This window comes from Acanthochromis polyacanthus, chromosome 8 (genome assembly GCF_021347895.1).
Source record: "Acanthochromis polyacanthus isolate Apoly-LR-REF ecotype Palm Island chromosome 8, KAUST_Apoly_ChrSc, whole genome shotgun sequence".
Lineage (NCBI taxonomy): Eukaryota > Metazoa > Chordata > Actinopteri > Pomacentridae > Acanthochromis > Acanthochromis polyacanthus.
This window is the reverse complement of record NC_067120.1, coordinates 36,631,510-36,658,954: the sequence shown is the minus strand read 5'-3', so window position 1 is coordinate 36,658,954 and position 27,445 is coordinate 36,631,510. Positions and strand designations below refer to the sequence as shown.

General features: G+C 37.5%; 1 protein-coding gene across 2 annotated transcripts; it reads left to right on the top strand.

Moving 5' to 3' along the window:
* Nucleotides 1–1,360: 1,360 nt before the first annotated feature.
* cry2 (cryptochrome circadian regulator 2) lies at nucleotides 1,361–27,330 on the top strand. Of its 2 annotated transcripts, none has more exons than XM_022220184.2 (13): nucleotides 1,361–1,672; nucleotides 5,030–5,138; nucleotides 8,600–8,742; nucleotides 11,740–11,924; nucleotides 12,025–12,113; nucleotides 13,112–13,252; nucleotides 14,050–14,175; nucleotides 14,982–15,167; nucleotides 15,242–15,393; nucleotides 18,316–18,518; nucleotides 19,514–19,594; nucleotides 19,666–20,074; nucleotides 21,401–27,330. In XM_022220184.2, exons 1-12 carry the CDS (start codon nucleotides 1,515–1,517, stop codon nucleotides 20,070–20,072), a joined length of 1,980 nt encoding a protein of 659 aa, XP_022075876.1. In that variant the 5' UTR covers nucleotides 1,361–1,514; the 3' UTR covers nucleotides 20,073–20,074; nucleotides 21,401–27,330. The 2 variants fall into 2 exon arrangements, with proteins under 2 accessions (XP_022075876.1, XP_022075877.1); XM_022220185.2 differs by having other exon boundaries at nucleotides 19,666–20,078.
* Nucleotides 27,331–27,445: the final 115 nt, after the last annotated feature.

The window sequence follows — 27,445 nt, the reverse complement described above, 5'->3', positions numbered from 1 at the left end:
CAGCTCGGCCAAGAAGATCACAGGACTCTAGTGTGCTGCTGTACGGGTTCAAACATGATAGTAGAGAGGGAAAGAATGACAAATCACACAGCTCCACAGCCCGACTTGACATGGGAGCACTGCAGTTATTTATTTATTTTATGAACCTTTATTTAACAGGAGAAATCCCACTGAAATCAAGAACCTCTTTTTCAAGGGAGTCCAGCAGCTCAAGTATATCCTGATTTAGCAAACAGTAAAGAAATGCAGAAGAAATTCACCTGGATTTTTTTTTAGATCTATAAACATGAAGTTTTTCAATAGGCAAATTTGATCCAATTTATATATTGAAGAATATATTTGAATTTGTAGGTCTTAACTTGGAACATGATTTGGGGTTTGTTAGTTTTGACCTTGGCATTCTATGTGTTAGATTTATTTTTTTGCAGTCATTTTGTACATTTTTGCAGCATGTCTTTGCCAAAGTTTCTTACTTTGCATCATTTTTGATTTTTTTTAATCTTTGTGGTCATTTTGAAGGTATTCACGATTTAACTTTCTTGTTATCACTTATTTTTTGTGGTCATTTTTCAGTATTTTTTGTTATTGTTTTGCACCTCTTTTTATTTTTTGCATGTCTTTGTAGCAATCCTGCACTCGTTTGTTGATTTTGGTGTCTTAGTTTGCTTCTCTGTGGTTGTTTTGCACGTTTTGTGTTACATTTAAATCTTTTTGTGGTCATTTTGAGCCCCCATGTATTTGCTTAGAATGTTTTTGTGGTCATTTTGTGCATTTTTGTGGTTACTCTTAGTGTTTTTGTCATCATCTTGCATGCCTTTGTTATTGCTAATTACTTTGCATCACTCTGTACTTAGTTTGCGTCTGTCATGATTTAGTTTGTCATTTTTATTTTATCTGTGTTTGATTTTTGTGGTAATTTTGTGTCTTTTTGTTATTTTGCACCTCTTTTTGGCTATTATGCGTGTCTTTGCAGGAATCATGAATTTGTTTGTTGTTTGGCAATGTTGTCTTAGTTTTTAATGACTTAATATTCATTCTTTTTTATAGGTGTTTATAACCCTGACTCCTTTCCAGAAAGCTCTACTTTGCATCTCCCATGCAGCTGAGTCAGGCCTCGGCGTGATTTCACACCTCATGAAAGACAAAGTGCACATTTCTTTTGCCAATTTACTCCTCCCAGGGTGAGATAATGGCTGATTACCTGCCTGCCTGCATCAAACGCGCCCAATAGAAAACGTGACACGGCCCTTCACACAGCTGCCTGCCATCGGTCCAATCAGCCAATCGCGGCGCTCTGGTTTTATAATTCATGTGACGCCGTGGAGTCTGACCAATCAGATTGCAGATGCGGTGAGCCCGCTCCTGGTCACGCCCCTTTGAGTGTTGGTTTAACTAAAGTTTGTCGGAGACTCCGCAGCTCTTCCCAATTAATTTACCCTCAAAACCGGCGCATTTCAGCTCCGTTTCAGCCGCTTTCTCTGGCTTATACTCTGAAGATGGAATAAGGAGCCATCATGGTGGTGAATTCGGTGCACTGGTTTCGTAAGTGTCTGCGGTTGCACGATAATCCGGCGCTGCAGGAGGCCCTGAATGGAGCGGACACGGTGCGCTGTGTTTATATCCTGGACCCGTGGTTCGCTGGCGCCGCTAACGTGGGAATCAACCGATGGAGGTCTGTGGCTTTTCTCCGTCATTGACTTCCTTAAATCCCCTTAAACGTTAATAAATTGAGTCAACGACGCTATTATGGTCGCCATTTGTATGATTCATTGCCCTGTAAATGCGCTGGCTAGGAGTTTAGGCTTGGGCCTCCGCTCCACGTCAGTTAGCCAGCATAAAATGGAGAAGGTCCGTGGCGAACTCCATTGAAGAAACACACATTTTTTTTAATGAAATCTGTGTATCAGCAAAACGTTCCCTCCTGTCACAAAACCACACTACTAAACAAACTATTTTTACATAATTAGTAGTTCGGCATAAGTTTAAACTATCTAACTGTTTAACTTGGTGATAAAGTTAACTAACACTAAGCAGAGTTGGTCTACATGGTCAACATCGCAGTTTTTCTCACGGTAGTTTGGTGAACAACCATGGCAGCAACACCAATATTTTTTTCATTATTTTGAAGCAAATGCTCCTTAATGATGCAAATACAGAATTATATAACATGTAGGCAGGATTTGGTGAGTGCATTTTGCTAATAACGTGCGAACAGCAGATATGCAATGGAGAACTTCATAGAAGAAACGTACGATTTTAGGATCTCATTGTGTAGCAGCAACTCATTCAGTTTTTGGAAGACGGTATTATTAATTCAATCAGTACCGCCCAGTGGTTTGTTCGGCATACATGTTTTTTGCTAAATAAAACCTTAAGCTAGCACTTGCATGCTGTTAGAGCTGTTTTTCTCACAGCAGTCTGGTGAGAATCTGCAGACAGTCATGGTTATGAAACAGTTTTTCATTTTATATAAGCAAGTCTTCATTAATATAACACACACGGAGTAATGCGATTTGTGGGCTGGATTTGCACATTTCTGTAAACATGGAAAAGCAAAGGTGGGAATTAATTAAATAGATTTACATAAGTACAAATTTGAGACACTTAAAATAACTATTCTCCTTTTGTACTAATTTATACCTCCTTTAAAATGAAGATTTTTGCATCCAAACGTATGTGAAGTTTGTGCAGTTAGATGCAGTTCTAGACCAAACCGTAGACAAAAAGAGCTGGAACCTATTTTTAACCCCGTGATTGAAATTAATCAGTGATTGAAAGATGCTTCAAATTTCACGATTCCAACTTCTCAGATGTGCAAATTTTCTGCTTTTCCTTGTAATTCTGTCAATATTTTTCATTTATTGATGATGATTTTATAGTTTTGCCTGATTATTTCACTTTAGTTCTGGGTAATTGCAATTGCATCCCTTGCATTTTTTGAGAAATTCATCCATTATGAATACAATAATATAATTTGTTAATTGGCCTCTTTTACAACCACTGAAAATTTTATTTTATCATTAGGCTTCCCTTAATTGGATATATTGTAATTATCTTAATTTCTTCTTTTGTATTTTGCTTTATTCTTTATATATTTTTGCTGTGGTGTGCTGTTTGATTTTTGTCCTTTGCTTTTCCAGTTATTTTATCTTATTTTTTAATGTTTGGTGGGTTGGCCACCTAGGTTTATTCACTGCAGTTTGTGCAGCTTCTTGAAAAAATAAATTTACTTGTTTCCTTTTATTTGAATTTCAGACAAACATTTAACTTTTATCGCTTTAAAAGATAAAAGTTTATGTATGCAAAGGCCTGGAAACATCATTAAATGATGTTTTTGATCAAACTACCCAACAATTATTATACAAAACATTCGTTAATTCAGTGTGTAGTCGATTGACATGATTACAGATGTGGAACTGTTTGCGTTTTAAAGCTGTGGTGACTCAGTGTTTTTTCCTGAAGAAATGTGAAGGTTTCTGCTTGTGTGTTGTGATGGCTTCACTTTGGGCTCTGGTTCACTGCGGCGACGTTTTTTCCTGAAGATAATCTGCAGATTCATCAATATTTAAAATAATAATTTGCAGGCCCACCCAGAACATCTAAAATTAGCTCCACAGATGTAGCTGCATGTGTATGACAGCATCAATATTTATGATCTGATTTTAGAATGCACGATTAAGAACCTTCAAGAGAACCTAAAACACCAGATTTCCTTCTTTTTTCCAGATTTTTCAAGTTTATGAATTGAGAATTTGGGCTGCAATAATGATTTTTTTCCCCTTAATCTTGATAAACCAATTAGTTGTGAGTCTAAATGCCAGAAAATAGAAAATGTTGGTCAGTGTTCCATAAATCTCCAAATTTCACAGTTCTGTTTTGTCCACAACCAGATATACTGAGTTTACTGTTATAGAGGTGGAAAGAAACCAGAAAATATTCATGTAAAATTGGTTGAAGAGTCAAATCTATTATAGAAAAGATCCAACTCCATAAATCTGACCTTTTGTACACAGGAGTTAATGTTGTCGCTGATCTAATCGATTGAAACAGAAGCAGAGTCTGAAATGTTCATTTACATGTCAGAACTTGTTGTTTTGAAAGATGTTTCTTCAACTTTGTGATGATTTCCAGATTTACATGAAAATATGACAACTCTTAAAGTGCTCTCAGTTCAGTATTTGGGGGAAAAAAACTGATGGAGTGACACTTAGTTTTTCCACAGTATGAAAAAAAAAAAAAAATTTAAACTTCCTCCAGATGACTCAAGTCAGCTCGGAAAGAATTAATCATTCTGGAGTGATTGCTGTGCTTTTGTGTGCGTCTGTACAGAAAATAAATGATTTAAGTAAAGCAGAGAAAAAAGTCATTAGGAGACGTTTCACAGTTGATGTAATGCTGGAAAAATCACCCAGGTTGGTAATTTTTTTGCGTTGAGTGACGCTCAGATCTGGCTTTGTCTGTCAAACAGAACCGATTTAAGTTGTCAAACTGATTGTGTTTTTGTGTGGCTGGAAACAACCCCAAGGTGGAATAGTCTGGTCGCAGAAATATTTCCATGAAACTGACCAAAGCTGCACGTTTATCGCCAAAATGATAATCAGCTACTGAGAGCATCGTCGAGATCTTGATTGTTCATGGAACTTTAGAGAAGATTCTCTAATTCAAAGCATTTCCTAGATGAGATATATATATATATATGTAAAGTATAGTAGATGTACTCCAAGTAGTGTCAGTTGTGTGTAACTGTCACTGATAGCTATCTTTAAAAATAATGCTAGAAAAAAGCTTCAAAACACTCCATTTGCAATGATGCATCTCAGAAAAAGCAGAAAATCCGTAACCGAACATGCATCAACTCATCTACGTGAAGATTCAGACATTCAGCTGCTTGTTCGTTCAGCAGGTCGGTTTTAAAAGTCCGACTCGACCTAAATCGATCCACAGCTCTACTCTGAAACCTGCATTGCCCCTCATGCGTCCACACAGCTGTAGGCGGAGGATAGTTCTCACTCTTTCTGTTTAACTGCAGGTTTCTGCTGGAGGCCCTGGAGGACCTGGACAGCAGCCTGAAGAAGCTCAACTCCAGGCTGTTCGTAGTGCGAGGGCAGCCCACCGAGGTCTTCCCCAGGCTCTTTAAGGTCTGTAGTCCTGCCGACTCCCAGTTCTGGGTCTGATCTCCGTGTTTTTAGTGGAACTACTGCAGCAAATGTGGGTCAGGTAGAAATAAACGGTGTTTTAGCGTCTCCTTTACTTCGGTCCAGCTGAGTCACACAAACCAGTTATAGATGGCAGTGAAGGTGCAGGTTTTTATCTGCAGGTATTTGTTTGGTTTCTCCTTTTGAAGGTTATTTAGGTGTCTTTCATTGGCTGTTTTTTGTCTTTTTGACAGTTTTGTGTATTTTTTTTAAAGATAGTTTCAGATAGTCTTTTTGGTCATTTCTTGTGGCAGTTTTATATCGTTTCTAAGATTATTTTAGGTCTCTTTGAGCATTGCATGTCTTTTATGACTGTTAAATCGTTTTTAAGGTTGTTGTGAGTCTCTTTCTGGTCATTTTATGCCCTTCGTGTCTTTTGTGGACAGTTTTTGTCTTTTTAGAGATTATATTGGGACCCTTTTTGGTCATTTTTTTTGTCTTCTGTGGCTTTTATTTATCATCTGTTTAGGGCTCTGTTTGTTCATTTTATATCTCTTGTGACGGTTTTCGTGATGTGTATGTATACCCAACCTGTAGTTTGAAGTTTAAAACACCAGCACAGTTGTAAAATCTGTTCAGTTTTTCCACATTTTACCGCCTTAAACGAGAACATTTGCTGCTTTTCTTTGTCTTGTGTCACTGTAAATTAAATATTTGGGATTTTCACTGACATGAAATACAAAAACAAGACATTTATAAACTGTTGCAGTAAATGTAGGCCAGATTGAAACATGCAGGATGACTCATACCGTTTACCTGCATGTTTTAGTGTCTCATTGCAAATATTTGCTTTACAGACCAGTTATAGGTGGTATTGGAGGTGCAGGTCATTATCTGCAGACTTGTTTGTTTTATTTTCAATCAGGCGCGCTCTATGATAACTTCCTCATGACTTCAGCTTCTAGTAATTTCTGGCTTCACTTCCCAGTTTGTGTTTTTTTTTTTTTTTTGAATTGTGGTTCTAAATTTGTTTTTAGAGCAAGAAGTGATTCTGGTTTCTGTCCTGGTCAGAAAGACAGCAGCCAGATAAAAATACTAAATCTGCTCTAATAAATATTCACTGTTGTCTAGCTGTTACTGAAGTAAAAAAGATCTAGTTGGTGTTTTTGTGTTCTTCTTGGGTGTGTTCACTTGTGGATCTTGTTTCACCTTATAAAACCACACCTGTAATACAATGCTGTCTCACCTTCTGGGACATCCCAAAAAATCCAGATAAATCCAGAAAAAATAGAAAAAATCCAGACAAATGATTCCAATTAAATCTGATCAAATTAATCCAAATGTATATAACAAATAAATCCAAATAAATTGCATTAAATCAAACCAAATGTGAATAAGTAAGTTTAAATAAATTGCAGCAAATAAATTGTATTCAATAAATCCAATTAAATTTATCAAAATATATTCTATCAAATGGACCTAAATGTATAAATTAAAATGAACAATTCCAGATAAATCAAAAATAAAATCCAGACCAATAATTCTAATTAAATCCAAACAAAAAGAGCAACTGCAAACAAATAGAATTAAGAAAACGTCCAAATAAATCAAAACTAATTCTAGGCCACTCAATGGAGACATTCCTCTCAGAAAATAATAAAAATTGTTTTAATTTAATTTGCTAGCAGTTTTTAACTTGTGTTTATGAAGAAATGCCAGCAAAAATGACACAATCATTTCCTTGGGACTGGCTGCATCAGTTTGGAGAATAATTAGTGACATTTGTGGACATTTGTTCAATTTATTGTTGTTTTTGTGGCTGAAATGTGACTATCTGATTGAAATTCATGGACCTGAACACCTGCGGACACCGAAAACCAAAAGTCTGGTGTTTAATTTTCGACAACGTTAACATTCATGTGGAGAGGAGTGGTTCAGACTAGCATCATCTCTATGCAGCAGCCGTTGCATAAGGCCGCTTTTCCATTATGTCCCACGGGAAACTCCAGTCTGCAGTTTTCTTTGTAACCGAACATACGGTCGGCTGCCGAGGCTCTGCCAGGTAAGACGTCATGCCTGGGAGCTGAGTTTCCCTCGTTAGGGCTGAAAATGTGGATGTTTAGAAGCTGTCAGACTTCAGACTGACCCAGGATGTGATCTCATGTTTGTCATGTGCTCAGGCTGCTTTCAGCTCCTTGTTTATTAAATTTGGGCAGACACTGATGGTTAGATAATGTAATATCGTTCCTCCCTGACCTCCAGAAGCAACTGCAGCTTTTTCATTTGCCAGAAGTATAATTAAACAATTTAAATGTTATTACCCCACTAATAAACAAGCATCTCTTTAATGTGCCAGTGAATTGTGAGCTTGTATAATCTGTAATTCCATTTTTTTTTTATCAGAATAAGTGCCATGACTGTTATTTAACACCACTAGTTATATAAAATCAATATTCTTGCGGTATTTTCTGGTGTTATTCAACCGTCAGTTTGGTAGAGTTTGTATTTGTGGGCAGATCTTGGATGTTGCAGCCATGTGTCCCTTATATAAAGCAAACTGTTTTAACTATCTGTTCCATTTGCTCTCACTAAAGCTGTTAGAACCGTTTCTCCGCTACTTTTAGAAATTCTTTTAGTATTACTTAGTCTGTCTGGTAACCATTTAGCTATTTTGGACATTTAAGACATTACTATTAGCTGACAATCTAAGTTGATTTTTATCAACTCAATACTCAGCTGTTTTTTTGTGTGTTTTATTTGGCAAACTTAGTCTTTGCTAACTTTTTGTTTAGCTTACAACTATTGGACTCTTTAACCGGTTATATTTTTAGCCAACTATCTGTCCATCATTCAGCTAACTTTTTTATTTTTAGCTCTTTTTGATTGCTTTTCCCTAATTATTTATTGCTTTAAAACATTTAAACTGTTACTATTAGGAATAAACGTAACCTGTTATCTTAAACTGTTTTTTAATATTAGCCAGATATTTAATCCATTATTTTTACCTCTTAATTATTTGTAGCTAACTGTTAAGTCTGTAATTTTTGGCTAAATATTTGGTTCTTTTAGCTAACATTTAATCTGCTACTTTTAGCTAATTTCTTACTTCTAGCTAATATTTAATCTACTACTTTTAGCTGATTGTTTGGAAATTTTAGCTAATTTGGTACTTCTAGCTAATATTTAATCTTACTTTTGGCTAATTACTAGGGCTGGACCCGAATATCTAAATATTCGTTCGCTACGGCACTATCCGGATATTAATTTTGGTATCCGAATGTTCTGCTCAGACTAGCACTCCAGAACTAAAAAGTATTGTAGAAACTCAGGTTTTATTGCCTCATACGAAGTTGTGACTCAAAACAAACCAGATGTTGAACCTAAACACTGATGGTACCAGGTCATCGGGATCGTTTGATGTTTTTGCTGCCGTCCCTTCATTTCATTTGTTTTTCCCGCTGCAGGAGTGGAACGTGACCCGGCTGACGTTTGAGTACGACCCCGAGCCTTATGGGAAGGAAAGAGACGGAGCCATCATCAAGATGGCCCAAGAGTTCGGAGTTGAAACCGTCATCAGAAACTCGCACACCCTCTACAACCTGGACAGGTTTGTACCACACAGCTGAAGTCTGTTGGTGGTTGTTGATGTTTTTGTGGTCATTTTGTTGTATTTTCATGGCACTTTTGTTATTACTTTGTGTAGTTTTTAGTCTTTGTGGTTTTTGTTCTTTGATGGTTATTTAAGTCTCTTTTGTGGCAGTTTTTTTTTTTGCAATCTTGAAAGGTCTTTTTGGGTCTGTTTTTCTATTTGTAGCTTGTCTGGGTCTATTTGTAGTTTGGGTCACTGGCTATTTCCTGTCTGTAGTTGTCGGTCTCTTTGTAGTTGGTTTGGGTCTCTTTCTGTGGATGATTCATGCCTTTTTTTGGTTGTTTTGGGTCTGTAGTTTGGGTTTCTGTGGTTGTTTCATGTCTTTGTAGTTTCGGGTCTATTTGTAGTTGGTAGTGTCTCCTTGTGGTCATTTTGGTCTTTTTGTCTTTCTGTTTTGATTTTGTGTCCATTGGTAGTTGTGTTGTGTTTCTTGGGACAGTTAATAGTCTTTTGCAGTTATTCTGCACCAATTTCAGTTATTCTGGGTTTATTGTTGTGATTTTCTTGTTGTTTTGAGTCGATTGTTTTGGGTCTCTTTGTGGTTGTTTCATTTCTTCAGTTAATTTGGGTCTATTTCTAGTTGATCAAGGTCTATTTGTGTGGTTGTTTCATGTCTTTTTGGAATCATTTTGGGCCTATTTGAGGTTAATTTTGGTCATTTTGTTGTTGTTTGGAGTCTCTAAGTTCTGTTTGTGGTATTGTGGTGTTTTCCTATCGTTTTTTTTTTCTGTGTTTGTGGTCTTACAATAAAACTAGAGGCCTGTTGACCCCTCATGCCCTCTAGTTTGTGCCCTGTAGGCCTGTTCAGTGATCATACATGTGTGTAGCTTATATTAATTGCTGACTCTGTTATATAACAATTGAAATGTTATTTAAATATCAGTAGATGATGTAGGTTCTGTTCTGTGGCATTCTTTGACAGCGAGACGATGAAAAACTGATCTTGAGTGGGTGTAAGGCTAAATTTGGTCCACCTGTTGAAGGCAGGTATGTTGAGGTGTCATGTTTTAGAACCCAGCAGCAGCACATGCAGCAGAGCCCCCCGGTGGCTGGCTGCCGTCGCTGCAGGTCACACCTCCGTCCATGTGCTGGCATCAGGTGGCTGAGTGAGTAAGAGTGGAGGACTTTCTCCTCTCTGAGCCTCTGTCTGTCTTTGCTGTGCGTTCAGTGTTACGGCACTGCGTTACATAATGTGAGGATTCGGTCTGAGGCAGCTTAGCTTTGTGTCGGCGCTCGGCTGCAGGGTTTAAATCGGTTGCTGTGGACACGTGCCCAGCTTAGAGCGCTCATTCACGGCGGCGGGTCGGCCAATAGGGGGCCGCCTCAGATCCACCAACCGCATCGCAGAGCTGAATGTCAGATATAGACGAGTTGTATAAGATGTAAACTATAAATGCAGCAGACAACACGACCTGGAAGGATCCCGTCCATCACTGCAGCTCACCTGAACGTTGTTATAGCAACAGCAGGTCAAAAAGTCCAGCACTGACGTCTGTCTACTGAACAGAGGGGATGATAATCTCCTAAAATATGATCACAGCTCCAAGAATTAGTCGGTTAATTAAGCTGTAAAGAAGCAGGCAACTATTTAGATATGTCCCCAGTCATTTAACAGTAATAGTGGGGAAAAAAAGTCAGATTTTTGCTGGTTTTCATTGCTTTTTTCCTTGTTTTATATATCACTATTAGCTAAATACTTAAACTTTTGCGTAAACAAAAGCAAAATATTTAAAGATGCCACCTTCTGCTCAGTTTTTAGTGACTGTTTTTACTTTTTTTTTGGCTAAAAATGACATATGTGAAGACTCGAGTCTCTCAGATGTGCTGATTTTATGAATATATGACATTAAACTGGTATTAAATGTAAAAACATGTTTCTGTTCCTTTCTAAGTTAAATTGAAGCTTCCCATGATTTTAAAATATTTGAGAATCTTTTTTTTAAGGTTTTCTTGTATTTTTGATTCTGTTCTGGTATTTGTTGAAGATGGAAGACTTTAAAGCTTAAGTTATTAAAGTCTGATCCTCAAAGAACCAAAAGTGCAGGTTGTTTTTTTTTTTTTAGTGTCTTGTTAGTTTTAAATAAATTCTCTTGTATATAGAATATTAAATGAAACTGACAGTTTTTAGTTCTGTGGTTCTTTGCTCTCCTTTCACAGTAAAAATATGTCAAATACTTGCAGATTTTAAGTTTTGCTACTTTGTTTTTTGCATATTTGTGCAAACAAATCAAAATATTTCAGGGTTTTTTTTTTTTTGCTCGAACAAAAACTTTTTAAAGACGTGACTTTCAGCTTAGTTCTTAGTGACTTTTCGTTTTTTATTTTTGATAAATACGTGAAGATTTTAGTGTCTCAGATGTGCTCATTTTAAGCGTATGACCAAAAGCCGGTAGGAAATGTAAAAACAAGCTGTTGTTCCTTTTGAGTTGAATTAGAATTTCCCATGATTTTAAATTCTTTCTGAATCCGTCTTTGTTGGTAGTTTGGGTCTCTTGTGGTCATTTTGGGTCTTTTTGGTTGTTTTGTGTATTTTTATGGCATTTCGTTGTCTTTTTGCGGTTATTCTGCACCATTTTGGTAGTTAGGATGTGTTGGAGGTTTGTTAGACGTCTGTTTTGTTTTTGTGTCTCCTTTGCAAATATTTGTGGCTGTTTGTCTTTCTCAGCTTCTTTGGTGTATTTATGATCTTATTTTGTCTTTTTGTGTAGTTTTTAAGGTTTTCTTGTATGTTTTATCCTTTCATATTTGTTAAAGATGCAAGACTTTAAGGCTTAAGTTATTAAAAAATCTGCACCTCTGAGAACCAAAAGTGCAGTTTTTTTTTTTTTTTAGTAGTTTGTTTTAAACTCTTATCTAATATTAAATAAAACTGCACCATCACACCGGGGCTTAATGTGAAAGCTGACAGTTTTCGGTTTTGCGGTTCATCGCTCTCCTTTTCTTCTCTGCTCTCAGGATCATCGAGATGAACAACAGCAGTCCTCCTCTGACCTTTAAGCGTTTCCAGACCATTGTGAGTCGACTGGAGTTGCCACGGAGACCGCTGCCTCCCATCACCCGGCAACAGATGGACAAATGTCACGCTCAGATAGGCGAGAACCACAACCTGCTGTACAGCATACCGTCACTGGAGGAGCTCGGTACGTCTGCTGGTTTTCCTACGCTTTCATATCTGGTTGGAAGAGCAGCTAAAGAGGTCTCAGAGTTCAGATGACTTACAGGTTTTGTTGTTGTTTGCAGGGTTCAGGACAGAGGATTTATCTCCAGCTGTGTGGCGAGGAGGAGAGTCGGAGGCCTTGGACAGACTCAACAAACATCTGGACAAAAAGGTAAATAAAAACAAGCTGGTATTCAACTATTTGAACCCAGAACAGCTTATTTTGGTTCTTAAATGTTAACAGTCCAACATGGGCTTCATGTTTTTCACCTTTTTGGCTGGATAATCTACCAAAAATACTATCCTACAGAATACTGAGGAGGAAATGTTTGCTTCCCTTTGTGAAGAACTATTAGAACTTTTGTGCCTCAGATTCCTAGAACTATATTAACTTCTCACAGTTGGGTCAATATTTGTGCCATACTTCTGTCACTGAAATGGGAAATAATCTGGTGAAATGCACTTTTTTTTTTCTTTGTGCACAGTATTACTTTTGTATGATTGAATACAATCTTTTAAAAAAATGTTTTCCCCTGTAGTTATTGTTTAAGGTGTCTTCATCTTAATGCAAGTATTGTGTGCATCAAGTCAGAATAAACAAAATAATGAAATAAAAATGATCAAATTGGTCGACGTATTGAAAAAAGTTTTGAAATAATGTATTAGGTGCAGTTGAGCGTGATACCTTGTGTTTATGGTCAGTGTCTATATTTAAGATCTGCAGACTGACACACAGCTCAATAATACTACTAATAGGGGTGTAACGAAATTTTGTGTCGCGAATTAAAAAATGACAAAATAAAATTCAAAGACACACGAAATAAAAACGCAAAGGGGCGCCATGCACCACTGAGACTGATTTTTGACCCTCCTCACCTACCGTAGCAAAATCCTCACTTCAAAACGGAGGAAGACGAGGCTGAGGAATTGGCTGACGCTCCTTCGTCAAATAAATCGGTTGTGTGGCTTCCTATGTAAACGAGAGAGCGGTGATGTTTTTTGCATGTCTGCATAAGGAAGAAAATAAAGAAAATTAGATTTTTGCATAATTTCCTACTGTTGGGGATTTTCTTTATTTCGTATCGTGAGCTGTGTTTTGTGAGTTGACATTTCGTTACACCCCTATCTACTAATAACTGATGATGATAATGATGTCGTGTCTTTCCTCAGGTGTGGGTGGCCAACCTGGAGAACCCCCGGGTGAACACCTGCTCCCTGTACGCCAGTCCTACGGGCCTCAGTCCTTACCTGCGCTTCGGCTGTCTGTCCTGTCGGGTTTTGTACTACAACCTCAGAGAGCTCTACATGAAGGTACGACACCGTGGACACTTTCAGACATCAGATAATGCTGCTGATGGTTTGTCCTGTTTTTTAGGATGTAATGCTGCACGAAAATGTCCTGGGGGGGGGGAATCTATTTTCACAGTGAAGCTTCTGATGTCCACATTTTCAACATCTTTGAATATTTTTTGGTGGGGAAAAAAATGTTAACATTAACAAAAAATCTACCAAACTCCAGCGAATTCACTGGATTTTGGTTGTTTTTTTTTGTGAATGTGCTTAAAGAAAATATCAGAAGTTTTACTCGTATATGGAATCTCTTTAGATATTTTTAGGATTTTTTTTTTGGAAGAGTTTTACTCATTTTTTAAAATTATTTACAGGAATTTTCTTGCCTAATTGGGATTTTTTTAAAATAAAACTTTTAAGGGACACTTTTAAGGAAGTATTGAAAATTTTCTTCTTGAAGGTTTTGCAAATTTTCAGAAATTTGGAGGTTTTTGTTGCTAAATTTTTGGATTTTTTATTTTTTTCCAGATAAGTAAACAATATTTTTTGGTGCCCGTAAATGAACACAACAGGAGGGTTAACATGAGAGAAAAATCTAGTGTCGGTTTCACAAAGTTCGTTTTTTATTTAGAAAATTGTAGCAGTTTATGAAAGTTGGAGTGTGAAAATTATAATCGTACCAACAAAATGTCGTCTTTTCGACTCGTATAATTAGGTCTGTAAAAGACAGAAGCGGTCTTGTGTTCTTACAATATAACTGAATTTATCATCCTGATCGTCACCTTGCGTCTTGTTTTTCTCTGTTCATGTCGGTTCAGCTCCGGAAGCGCTGTAGTCCTCCTCTGTCTCTGTTCGGACAGCTCTTATGGAGGGAATTCTTCTACACGGCCGCCACAAACAACCCAAACTTCGACCGTATGGAAGGAAATCCCATCTGTGTCCAGGTGAGCTTTAACACGGAACCTCTAAAATCTGATAAATGGATGAGAGGAACCTTACTGGGGAAATGTAGATGATACAGCAGATGAAACACAGAAGCAGGATGAGAATTACAAAACTACCATGAGCTGCTGCAGTAACTGATTTAGACTGGAAGCTTCTCGGTGCACAACGAACGAGCAGCGTCTACTAAAATGTTATCTGAAACTTTGGATTGATGCATGGAACATTTTTGAGATAATTTCATGAAAGTCGCCTGTTGACCTAATTTCAGGACAGAACTTTTGCCGTCGGAGCATCTGAATTTTAAGTGTCTCCAGTGTCTTACAGGGAGTTGTAAATGTGTGTTTGTAGTGGAAAAATTTGGATGCAGCAGTGCAGAAAATGTAAAAAAAAAATTCCTCTTGAGCCAGTTGTTCAATGGGTAAAATGGACATTCTTCCAAACAATAATGTAATAAATAAGCAGAATTGAGCATAATAGCTTGTTTTTGGACATTTATTGCTCTAAAATGTAGTTTGACACTTTATTCTGTTGATTTTCTGGTTATTGGCACATCAATGCACTAAAATGTAATTTTGACACTTCAGTGCACTAAAATGTATTTAACACCTTAATACATTAAAATATATTTTTTGACACTGAAATGTAGTTTTGTTCACACTTTAATGTGCTAAAATGTAGTTTATTGATACTTTATTCTGTTAATATTCAGGTTATCGACACTTTAATGCACCAAAATGTAAAAAGCTTATTATAAATGAGTGTAGTACTGTAAAAATGTGCGTATTTAATTGATGTTTGTGTCCAGATCCCGTGGGACCAGAACCCAGAGGCGCTGGCTAAATGGGCCGAGGGTCGGACCGGGTTCCCCTGGATCGACGCCATCATGACCCAGCTGAGGCAGGAGGGTTGGATCCACCACTTGGCCCGACACGCTGTAGCCTGTTTCCTGACCAGAGGAGACCTGTGGATCAGCTGGGAGAGCGGCATGAAGGTGATCCGGGTTCTATCAAGAGGAACAGACTGTACCTTAGGATCAAGTTCTTGAAGTTGTCCATTTTCCTGCAGGTGTTCGAGGAACTGCTGCTGGACGCCGACTGGAGCGTGAACGCTGGCAGCTGGATGTGGTTGTCCTGCAGTGCCTTCTTCCAGCAGTTCTTCCACTGCTACTGTCCCGTCGGCTTTGGACGGAGAACAGACCCGTCAGGAGACTACATCAGGTCGGTCTAACCACACCAACAACAATACGTTTGTCTGTTCCAAACATAACTCAAAAATGGTTGTCTTCTTCGCCATCTTTTACTTCGTCTTTGGCTTCGTCTTCTTCGTCTTTGGCTTCATCATCTTATTCATCTTTGGCTTCTTCATCGCCCTTTGCTTATTTGTCTTCGTCTTATTCGTCTCTGTCTTCATCATTTTTTTTCTTTGTCTTCTTGATCATCTTCGCCGTCTTGATCATCTTCGCCGTCTTGATCATCTTCGCCGTCTTGATCATCTTCGCCGTCTTTGCCTTCGTGTTCTCGTCGTCGTGTTCGTCGTCGCCTTTGTCATCTTCGTCCTACAATCAATAAATTCTATGGATATTTTAAATTTGACTGGATGCTTCTATTTTACCCGGTGCGGCTTTTCTGGTGTTTACGTCGTTTATCAGATCAGAGGCTGAACTATGAAGACATTTTAACATGGTTAAACTTTCTTTGTGTGTCGACTAACTAAAACCTCAGTCAAAGTTAACGGGTATCAAGGTGGTTTTCAACTTTATTTAACAGACTTTCTGCTTCAAACGCGCCACACAAACAGCCGGTTTAACGATCCTTGGACTCGTTTTCAATTGATTGCAAACGGGTTGTTTTAATGGAGAATAATGAGCAGGGTTCTTGCCAGCGCATTTCAGCATAACGGGCCGTTACACTGTCGGTTTAAAAGATTACGCTGTGATTAGGGCCGCTACTCTGTTATTTTGGCAGATGACGCCATGTGCGTTTGTTTTTATTGACTGGGTGCCTATCTGGGTTAATTTATGTCTCCCTACCTTAGTCGTACTTTCCTGTTGATTGACCCGTTCCTGTCTAAAATTAAGAGTCGCTTCCAGTCTCGGGGTTACAATTAGCATGCCTCGGTTGTTCCGTGATGCCATGTATGGTGAATAGTGACGAGCATCTGCGTGACGCTCATTAGCTGACATCTGGGCCGGCCGCTCGTGAGATTTAATGAAGGGTATTGCGCATGTGGGAGGACCTGCTGTTACGCTGTAAAAAGATCCTGGTAAGAACCCTGATGAGAAATATAAAGGTGTTTCTTTCTCCAGGTGAGGTAAATAAAGGTCAATATGAGAAAATGTGGGACATATACACACGTGGACAAAATTGTTGGTACCCCTCAGTTAAAGAAGGAAAAACCCACAATTCTCACTGAAATCACTTGAAACTCACAAAAGTAACAATAAATAAAAATTTATTGAAAATTAAATAATCAAAATCAGCCATCACTTTTGAATTGTTGATTAACATAATTATTTAAAAAAAACAAACTAATGAAATAGGGCTGGACAAAAATGATGGTACCCATAACTTAATATTTTGTTGCACAACCTTTTGAGGCAATCACTGCAATTAAACGATTTCTGTATTTGTCAATGAGCGTTCTGCAGCTGTCAACAGGTATTTTGGCCCACTCCTCATGAGCAAACAGCTCCAGTTGTCTCAGGTTTGATGGGTGTCTTCTCCAAATGGCATGTTTCAGCTCCTTCCACATATGTTCAATGGGATTCAGATCTGGGCTCATAGAAGGCCACTTTAGAATAGTCCAACGCTTTTCTCTCAGCCATTCTTGGGTGTTTTTGGCTGTGTGTTTTGGATCGTTGTCCTGTTGGAAGACCCATGACCTGCGACTGAGACCAAGCTTTCTGACACTAGGCAGCACATTTCTCTCCAGAATGCCTTGATAGTCTTCAGATTTCATCGTACCTTGCACACTTTCAAGACACCCTGTGCCAGATGCAGCAAAGCAGCCCCAAAACATTACTGAGCCTCCTCCATGTTTCACCGTAGGGACAGTGTTCTTTTCTTCGTATGCTTGGTTTTTGAGTCTATGAACATAGAGTTGATGTGCCTTACCAAAAAGCTCCAGTTTGGTCTCATCTGTCCAAAGGACATTCTCCCAGAAGCTTTGTGGCTTGTCAACATGCATTTTTGCAAATTCCAGTCTGGCTTTTTTATGAGTTTTTTTCAGCAGTGGTGTCCTCCTTGGTCGTCTCCCATGAAGTCCACTTTGGCTCAAACAACGACGAATGGTGCGATCTGACACTGATGTACCTTGGCCTTGGAGTTCACCTTTAATTTCTTTGGAGGTTGCTCTGGGCTCTTTGGATACAATTCCAACGATCCGTCTCTTCAATTTGTCATCAATTTTCCTCTTGCGGCCACGTCCAGGGAGGTTGGCTACTGTCCCGTGGGTCTTGAACTTCTGAATAATATGAGCCACTGTTGTCACAGGAACTTCAAGCTGTTTAGAGATGGTCTTATAGCCTTTACCTTTAAGATGTTTGTCTATCATTTTTTTTCGGATGTCCTGGGACAATTCTCTCCTTCGCTTTCTGTTGTCCATGTTCAGTGTGGTACACACCTTTTCACCAAACAGCAGGGTGACTACTTGTCTCCCTTTAAATAGGCAGACTGACTGATTATGAGTTTGGAAACACCTGTGATGTCAATTAAATGACACACCTGAGTTAATCATGTCACTCTGGTCAAATAGTTTTCAATCTTTTATAGAGGTACCATCATTTTTGTCCAGGCCTGTTTCATTAGTTTGTTTTTTAAATAATTGTTAATCAACAATTCAAAAGTAATGGCTGTTTTTGATTATTTAATTTTCAATAAATTTTTATTTATTGTTACTTTTGTGAGTTTCAAGTGATTTCAGTGAGAATTGTGGGTTTTTCCTTCTTTAACTGAGGGGTACCAACAATTTTGTCCACGTGTGTAAACACCTGTTTTAGATAAAAGAGCAGAACTGAGATGCAGAATGCAACAGTTGTCTGGTAAACTGGGTGTATCTGTGTTTACTCTTCCTGGCTGCAGCTTAACTTTCTGTTTCTACGTTTAGCTGCACTATTTCAGTCTGCTGTTGTTCTCCTGCAGACGTTACATCCCCATCCTGAAGGACTACCCAAACCGCTACATCTACGAGCCCTGGAACGCCCCCGAGTCGCTGCAGAAGGCGGCTAACTGCGTGGTGGGAGTGGACTACCCCAAACCCATGATCAACCACGCAGAGGGCAGCCGGCTGAACATCGAGAGGATGAAGCAGGTCTACCAGCAGCTGTCCCACTACAGAGGACTGAGTGAGTGAACAAACTGTTTTATCATCCATAAACACACAGAGCAGCTCTTCTTTATCCATTAGTGTTAGCTTTTGACTGTTTTTATACATTAATAGTGAGTTTATTAACACTTTGGAGCCTTAATGTCCAGGATATTGACAGGTTTGTGTTGCTATGAGTGTTCTTTAAATTTTTTGTGCAATAAAATCCAGCTTGACATTTTTTGTGCTAAAATCCAATTCGTTAATGTTTTTGTGCACTAATATCCAAACTATCAACGCCATTGTGAGTTTATATGGAAGTCTTTTTCTTTATAACTGGAAAAAGCCAATTTTCTTTGTATGCAAATTTCTGAATTAAAGCACGTAGTTGAGATTTTGACCAAATATTACACATTTTTGAAATTTTACTGCATTAATGTTGAGGTTGCAGAAACTTTAATGTGTTAATATCTTAGTTTTTGATGCTACGTTTGTGTTTTTTACAAATCCAGATTATTCACTTCTTTAATGTCCAACTTATTAATATTGAGGTCTTTTACTTCTGTATCACTGGAAAAAGCCAATTTTTTTCCCGTTGTGTACATTTTTTTCAGAAGCACAGAATGAAATGATTTTAATAAACTGCACGTTTAAAAACAAATTTCTGCACTAATGTTCAGGTCAGACACTTTCATGTGTTAACATCTTTTTTGATTCTGCTTTTATTTCAGTTTTTTTTATCAAACTTGTGTTGAAATCCAGGCTTTTGACTTTCTTGTGCATTCAAATCCAAGTTTAACATTTTTGTGCGTTAAAATCCAGCTTTTTTGTCATCAACACTTCCACATGTTGATATCATGATTTTTGATATGACCTTTGTATTTATATTGTTTTTTACACTTCTGTACATTAATATCATTGTTTTTTTCCATTTTTGTGCCCCGCTAGTGATGAGATTTGTCCTATTTTGATGGTTTTGTCTCATAGCTTCTTAAGGGTTTTCTTTAAACTTTTAAAACTATTTGTGTGTTTTAGGTCTGCTGGCTTCAGTCCCGACGATCCAGGAGGAGGCAGAGCCGCCGATGACGGATGAGTCTCAGACCAGCAGTGGACCTGGTAGGAGGAGACCTGACTGATCTAACTCCATCATGTAGGAGATAAATAACTTATAATCCGGTGTTTCTCAGACTCTCCTCCCAGAGATGCTGCTGACGGTGAAGCCGCCGGCTGCTCCGTGGCTCCGGACTCCTCCACCGTCTGTTCGTTCTCCGTCCCGCCTCCAGACCCGGAGGACCGGCCTCCCTGCACCTCCTCCCTCCCTTTCCTTCCCTCCCCCAGGTCCAAACCCTCGTCTCCGTCCTCCTCCTCCGGCCCCACCTCGTCCCCGTCGCCCAGCCCGGCCTCTGTCGCCCAGAGGAGGAAGGGAATCGCCCGCAAGGCGAGGCGCAGAGAGAGGCAGCGTGGGAGGCCCAGCTGCCCTCCTGCAGCCAGAGGGGAGGAGAGGATGGAGGAGGAGGAGGAGCAGCTGGAGGAGAAGATGGAGGAAGAGGAGAAGATGGAAGAGGAGGAGGAGACGACGGGACAGCAGCAGTGAAGGCAGGTGAAATATAATCATAAATGTAGGAAAACATTGCTCTGGTTACTGACACTTTAATGCACTAAAATGTAGTTTTTAGACGTTTTATTCTGTCTATTCGGGTTATTGACACTTTAATGCACTAAAATGTATTCTTTTTACACTTTAATGCACTAAAAATCAATTTTTGACACTTTATTCTGTTCATTTTCAGGGTATTGACTCTTAAAAATACATTGAAATGTAGTTTACTGACACTTGAATGCACTAAAAAGTAATTTTTTGGCACTTTACTGAAATACAATGTATTTTAGTGACACTTTAATGTGCTAAAATGTAGTCTTTTGACATTTTACTCTGTTAATATTCAGGTTATTGAAACTTTATTACAGTAAAATGTAGTTTATTTACACTTTAATAGACTAAAATGTATTTATTTACACTTTAATACAACATAATGTGGTTTATTGACACTTTAATACACTAAAATGTATTTACACTTCAGTGCAGTATAATGTAGTTTATTGACAGTTTTGTACACTAAAATGTTTTTTGTTTACATTTTAATCTGGTAATATTCAGGTTATTTCCACTAAAATGGATTCAAATGTATTTTATTGACACAATGCGCTAAAATATAGTTTTTTGACACTTTAATCTGGTAAAATTCGGGTTATTGACACTTTTTCCACACTTTACTGCATTAATTTTTACTTTATCACTTTGTTATTGGCAAGTTTTTTTTTTTTGCATTAATATTCAGATTATTGACATTTCTGTGCATTGCTATCCAGGTTTTGGAGACTTTACTGTGTTAATATTCAGGGTTTTGACACTTTCATCTGTTCATATCAAAGCTTTTGACAAATTATTATTTAGGTATTGGCTTTTCTTTGTGTTAAAATTCAGGTTATTTACCCTGTTGTGCAAGAATATCGTGTTTTTTGACAGTTTTGTGCATTAATATCCAGGTTTTAATTCATTTTTGCGTTGGTATCCTGGTGTTGGACTTTTCTTTTGCAATATTAACCAGAATTTTGACACTTTTTTTGTGAGAGTATGTTGGTTTTTGACAATTTTGTTTAGGTTTATGACAGTTTACTCTGTTAATATCCAAGCTTTTGACACTTTTTCTACATGAATATGCAGATTCTCTACAATTTTCTCCATTAATATTTAAGTTTGACTCTTTATTTGCATGAATGTCCAGGTGACTGATAACTTTGCATTATTATCCTGGTTTTTGACATATTTTCTGCAGTGTATTTGTCTGTCTGTACCTGCAGTGTTTCCTCTCAGCTTCTTTTTCTGATGGTTGAACTCATATTTCCTGTTTTTGTCTTCAGATGGCGCGTTAGAGAACAACCTGCAGACATGCATCCTGGACATACGAGGAACAAACGCTGTTCTGGAAACGTGGACGACATGAATACACACAGCAGCAGCACGCGCACACAACAACACAACGACATAACACAATGTGGAAACGGTACAAAAGCATTTTACTCCACAAAGAAGCGAAAACACTCGATGACGAACGGTTGAAGTGTTTGAGCAGATGAAGCTAAACGTGTTCTAGATGAGTAATCTTCTCTTGTGCGGTTCCACACATCCCATAATGAACATAGCAACCAGACGGCAGCGTCTGTGTTTGGAGAAGAAGCGCTGGTTTGTGTTTCTGTGGTTTTGGGAGGTTGAATGAGAAGCTCTGACCTTCAGGCTGTGGATGAGGACGGAACAAACGGCTTCTTTAACTTTTCACCGTTTAAATTCGTTTAAAAAAAAAACACACAAAAAAAAAGGATAATTCCACCGACATGAGGCGACGACGCTCTGAGGGTGTTCTGGTTTCACTTTGGGGTGAAGCTCGTCCGTCTTCATCGACAGCCTGAAGCTCGTTCTCAGACCAAAAACGGATTGTTCTGTTTCAGCAGCAGCGCTAAAAATGTTCAACGCAGAGTTCAGACCTCAGGATGTGACGAGTTTTGGTTCGTTTTTGGTCGGTTATAGAGAAGGAAGCCCCTTCACCTGCTTTAACGTGTCCTGGACCAGCAGAGCGACAAAAAGCAGCATTAGGGGTTTTATCTCGCCGTAGACGAAGATTTTAACTGTAATTTTTGGGCTAAACGGAAAAATGACGCAAAAAATCAAGCAGCCAAAATCACACTTTTTCCTGTTTATCATGACGTTAATACTTTTAAATAAAGGACACAAAATCACATTATACTCTGATTTAAAAAAAAAAAAAAAAAAAAAAAAAGTGGCACCAGGTCAAGTTCAGCAGCTAAATGCTAACTAGCCTAGCTTAGCATTCAGTTTAGTAGATTTGCTGTCATTAGTGACATTTTTCTAATTCTTTTTCCTCTCTTTTGGGTTAAGATGCTCCCTGATTCAGAGGGGCTGATGAAGAAACGATCCCTGACATTAGATTTTTTTTTCCTTCCATTTGATTTATTTTTCGTGAACGTTAGCCTCTCCAGCAGAAGCTCTGACGACAATCGAGGCTAAAAAGCTACAGACTCTAAAGCTTCCCAACATTTTTTTTTTCACATTTTTAAATCTGCAATTCTAATTTTTTTTAATAATTATCAATTATTTTGCAGGTTATTTGAAATCTTTAGTTCAAGTTATGCCTAAATGTTTTGCTGAACTTAGATTTTAGACAATTTGTAAAAATCTTCTGCGTGATTCATGTCTTCTTTAGTTTGACCATAAAATATTCACCTCACTGTGTTATGACAATTTAATATTTCATTTTAGTTGGAGCACAGATTCACAACATGTCATCTCAAGCTGCTCAGGAATTTTAAACGGAACAGAAAACCAACAGTTCCCTTTGAGAAGAGCAAACAAAAGTGCCAACATGTAGAAAGTGACCTGCTTTATCTGATTAAAAGTCAAAAATTGTAAAAATATTCAGTCGTTGTGAAGCAAAACCAGCACTGATTTGGTTCAAGAAGCTTCAACGAGCAGATTGAGGTTTTTGTTTATAAAACATCAGGAAATTGCAAAATAAAAACACCGAAACACATGATTTTCACTGAGAAAATTATGTAATCTGCACATTTAAGAAGCTGAACCAGCAAATATAGAATGGAGTCCAAGGCTGCAAAATAATTGAACATGTCCTCTTCAAATGTTCTGTTTGACAAAAAAAGGCGCATAAACGTCACATTTACGAATCACAGACCATAAAACATCCCAAAAAAATTACAAAATTCTGTGGAACTGAAAGAATCATCGTCATAAATGTCCACAAAAAAATCCACAAAAAGATTCAGTTTACTCTCTAGTATGACAAAAAAGCACTTAATTAGCACAGATTTTCTGCATTTCTGCTCCAAAAAAATGATTTAATCCATAAAAGTAAAAAGATGTTGGAGAACTGAAGGTCTTTAAATGTTTTTTGTTATGAAAAGTCACAAAAATGTACAAGATTTCATTTACAATCAAAAGATTCAGTTCATGGTCAAATATGACAAACAAAAAAAAAAAAATAGCGTCCGATTGGTACAAATTTATTTCTACTCCAAAAATGATGATTTAGTACGAAAACCGTCAAAATGACAGAAAATCAGTTCATAGTTGTTTGTCAAAAACGGCAGATAACGTCCCATTTACGAAACGGACCATAAAACATTTTAAAAAATACAAAACACAAAGATTCAGTTTCATTCAAACATGGTCAAAAAATAACCAAGTGGTACAGATTTCCTGCATTTCTGCTCTAAAAAAAAAAGATCATTTAGTCCATTAAACATAAAAAAAAATAGTCTTCCAATATTGTTTTTTTGACCGAAACCTCTCAAAAGATTCAGTTTTCAATGAAATGTGACCACAAATAGAATCCAGTTGGTTCAAATTTTGGTCATTTCTGCTTCAAAATCGATAATTTAGTCCTTAAAAAAAAAAAAAAATTGGCACAAGCGATCGTTTTGTTTTTGCCCCCCCAAAAAAATCATTGTTTTATCCAATAAACATCAGAAAATCACAAAATAATATCAAACCGAAAGAATTATCATAAATGTCTTTGCTTTGAGCAACAGTTACATAAACAAAGATTCAGTTTACGGTCAAATATGGCGAAACACGGCACTTGATGGGCACAAATTTATCATTTCTGCTCCAAAAACCATCCTTTAGTCCATTATACATGAAAAATGGCACCAATTTTTGCTGTTTCTGCTGTAAAAGAAACGGTCATTTAGTGCAATAAACATTAAAAAAACATGAGAAAATGTTGGAGAACTATAGTACTGTCTTTAACCCATAAGTACCCAGACCCATTTTTCCTTAAAGGACTTAATGAGTTAAGGTCAGACATGGAGCTTTAATAGGAAAAGACTAGGGCACTCAAAGTGCTTGTTACACTGGTGTCACCGTGGGTTCTTAAGGGTTAAATGTTTGGGTTTTTTAACCAACAGTCATAAAAAAACTCCAAATTCAGTAAGCAGTCAAATGTGACCAAAAATGGCATCCAATTGAGACAAATTTTTGGCTTTTCTGCTCCAAAAACAATCATTTAGTCCATTAAACATCAAAAAAATGACACCAAATCTATTTTGTGTCATAAAATCCGCAAATATTTTCATTTTTCCTCAGTTTTGCTTAAACATTTCTCCGTTTCTGGGTTTGTTGACGTTCTCGTTTCAGGAAGTGTTCTTGATGACATCACACAGGCTGTAGAAGACGCTGGGCTGTGATTGGTTGGACACCGGCGCGTAGCATTTCCTCTCTAATCAGAAATGTTTTGAGGCCTGAACTCTGCGTTTGGTTGTGTGGACGTTTAGGTGTTCATATGTAAATGACCCGATGTGAATGTTTTGGAGAATATCTGATATTTTTGCTAGCAGCGACGTTAACTCTTTAGGGAACACTATGTTTTTCTAGTCCTCGATTCCGTCTGGTCTTTGAATTCGGGGGACGGAGGAGAGTTTCTTTTTTTTTGTTTTTTGTTTTTTTGCCATGTTTTTTTCTGTGGCAACTGAAGATGCTGCTTGTGTGACTTGAATGTAGAGAAAAAAAAGAAACGTTGCTTTGTTGTTCTCCCCACGTATTTATCAGTTTGTATATAAAAGCTGTAACATCCTGTCTGTTTCACTAAAGGTCTGAGTCGGGGGGGTTTCACAAAGTCTCTGTGTCCAGTAGGGGGCAGCGAACGCACCACGAGGTCGGTGAACTGCACAAACCCGACAGGTTTGATCAGATTTATGAAATATTCCGGTAATAATCAGAAATGTCAGAACAAAGAATCAGTTTAAAATCATAAAAACCAACAGTTTTAGGTTAAATTTCTACTTTGTTCAACAGCAAACTTTAACTCTAGTTTAACTTAACAAAAATTCTTCATCTCCTTAAACCTCAGTTGTCATTTTCACTGTTTATCTGCAAATTATTTTTTCATACAAAATGCCAGAAAACAGCAAAAACGGTGCAGAACGGCATCTTTCATGTTTAATTCTGTCTAAAAAAAATCTAAATATTCAGTTTCATGTCATGAAGTGTTAGATATCAGGCTGGAAGCTGAAAATATTTACTTTTTTGCTTTTAAAAATGGCAATTTGACCATTTTAAACATGTTAGAAAACTGGATAAACTTCCTGTTTTATTATCTGACAGAGCAATGGCCTCTACTAGTCAGCCTTTTTACTTGATTTATCTGCCAGCTATTAGGTTTTTGTCTATAAAATACCAGAAAATAGTGAAAGAATGAAGACTAACTCTAAAAAAGCACTGATAATTTGAAAAGCATGTATCTTAAGTCTTTTCTAAAAGTTTGTAGTTTACCATCATGTTTTAAAAAATTGTCAAAGTTCACATTTTAGAAGCTGGAAACTTTTTTTTTTTGCTTTTAATAACAGAAACAGGTTTTATTTTCTGCTAAAGCTGTAGTTTATATCTGTGGCTTTCAGTAGATTACTTGTTAGAAAATCACTTTATTCACCTACAAAATCACATTTTATAAAAAGACAGCCTCAATAAATGATTAATTATCAAACAAAAGCAATCATTTACAGGTATATCTGTCATTTATTGCTTTTTTTGGCTATAAAGTGACAGAAAACAACAAAAACGGCATCTTTAACATCTTATTTTGTCTTAAGAAATCTAAAAATATTTTCATCTACATCAAAGAAAAGCAACAAATAAGTCAAACTAAAAACAGAAATGATCAAAATTCATTTCTAATTGCTGCAACTTCAATTACAAAACATTGTCAGTATATGGATTACATTCAATCAATATTTTTGTCCAAAAAAAGCCAAACAGACAAAAATAAAGCACCTGAAGTTCCTTGCAGTCCAATGTGGCAAATTTCTCTAAAAAAAATTGCAACAATGTTTATTTTACTCATGACAAATAAGAGCATTGAATCTTAAAAACTGAGAAGCTGGAAATAGAAAATGAAACTATAATAATAACAATCAATTAGCCAAAGTAGGTGTTTTTAAAATGACTGTCTAAAAATTCAAAAATATTCACTTTACTGTTACTGCACATTTTAGCAAAATACTTTCAGTTTTTGAGGTTTTAATGAATTGTTTTTTTTAAATAAGTAAATTTCGGTTTCCACGAGTGGTGTCTTCAATGTCTTTGTGAGGAAAAAATAAACGGATCAAAAGCAAAAAAACCAAACCAACTAGTTTTCACATCTGAGGACGCAGAAATAAGTCATTTTTGCTTTAAACAGTCATTACAGTGAAGTTTTTCTGCTTAAATTATCACATAAAATGATTTGTCAGAAACCTCGAGGCGCTAAATGATCCAAAAACTAAACCTATTCTGTATGACTTTCCCAGAATGTTTCCAAACCTCTCGTCTTGTCGGGTTTGTTCTGCAGGGATCCGGTTTATTTCTGACGTTTTAGAAACTGACAATCAGTCGTCTTGTACTCTGTTTAGCTTTTTTTTCAACCAAACTGCTTCGTGACGTTTCAGCTGCGACCTCCAGAGGATTTAAGCCATAGGAGCAGCTGGACTTTGTGAAACCCCTCAGTGCCGCCTGGATGGGAGAGATTTACCCCAGAGAGGGTTAAAATAAAAAAAAAAAAAGGCTGGAGACGAACTGCTGGACCCCAGAGGGAGTTCAGGAAGGGTGGGAGCCGAGATGCTTAAAGTTCCCACTGATCCTGAACGCAGCATCAGAATGGACGTTGTTAAACCACAGCCGAGGGGCCCGAGGTTCTGTCTGACAATGTGGGCCTCACCGATATTTATTTGTTTTGTACAAACAGAGTTTATTTTCATTAAAACTGCTGAAGGAACTGTGATTGAAAGCTGAGTTCATGGTGTCATTTCTGTTCATCAGTTTCTAAATAGACAGTGACTCATGGACAGATTGAGGGCCCAACGGCACCAGAAACGGATCAGGAGAACCTGGACAGGGACTTT

Bases quoted from the DNA above. Each gene is read 5' to 3' on its own strand.
- cry2 (XM_022220184.2), top strand. From the start codon at position 1,515: ATGGTGGTGAATTCGGTGCACTGGTTTCGTAAGTGTCTGCGGTTGCAC. The intron at 11,925-12,024 runs GTACGTCTGCTG...TGTTGTTTGCAG, and splicing joins ACCGTCACTGGAGGAGCTCG to GGTTCAGGACAGAGGATTTA. The intron at 18,519-19,513 runs GTGAGTGAACAA...TGTGTGTTTTAG, and splicing joins GTCCCACTACAGAGGACTGA to GTCTGCTGGCTTCAGTCCCG.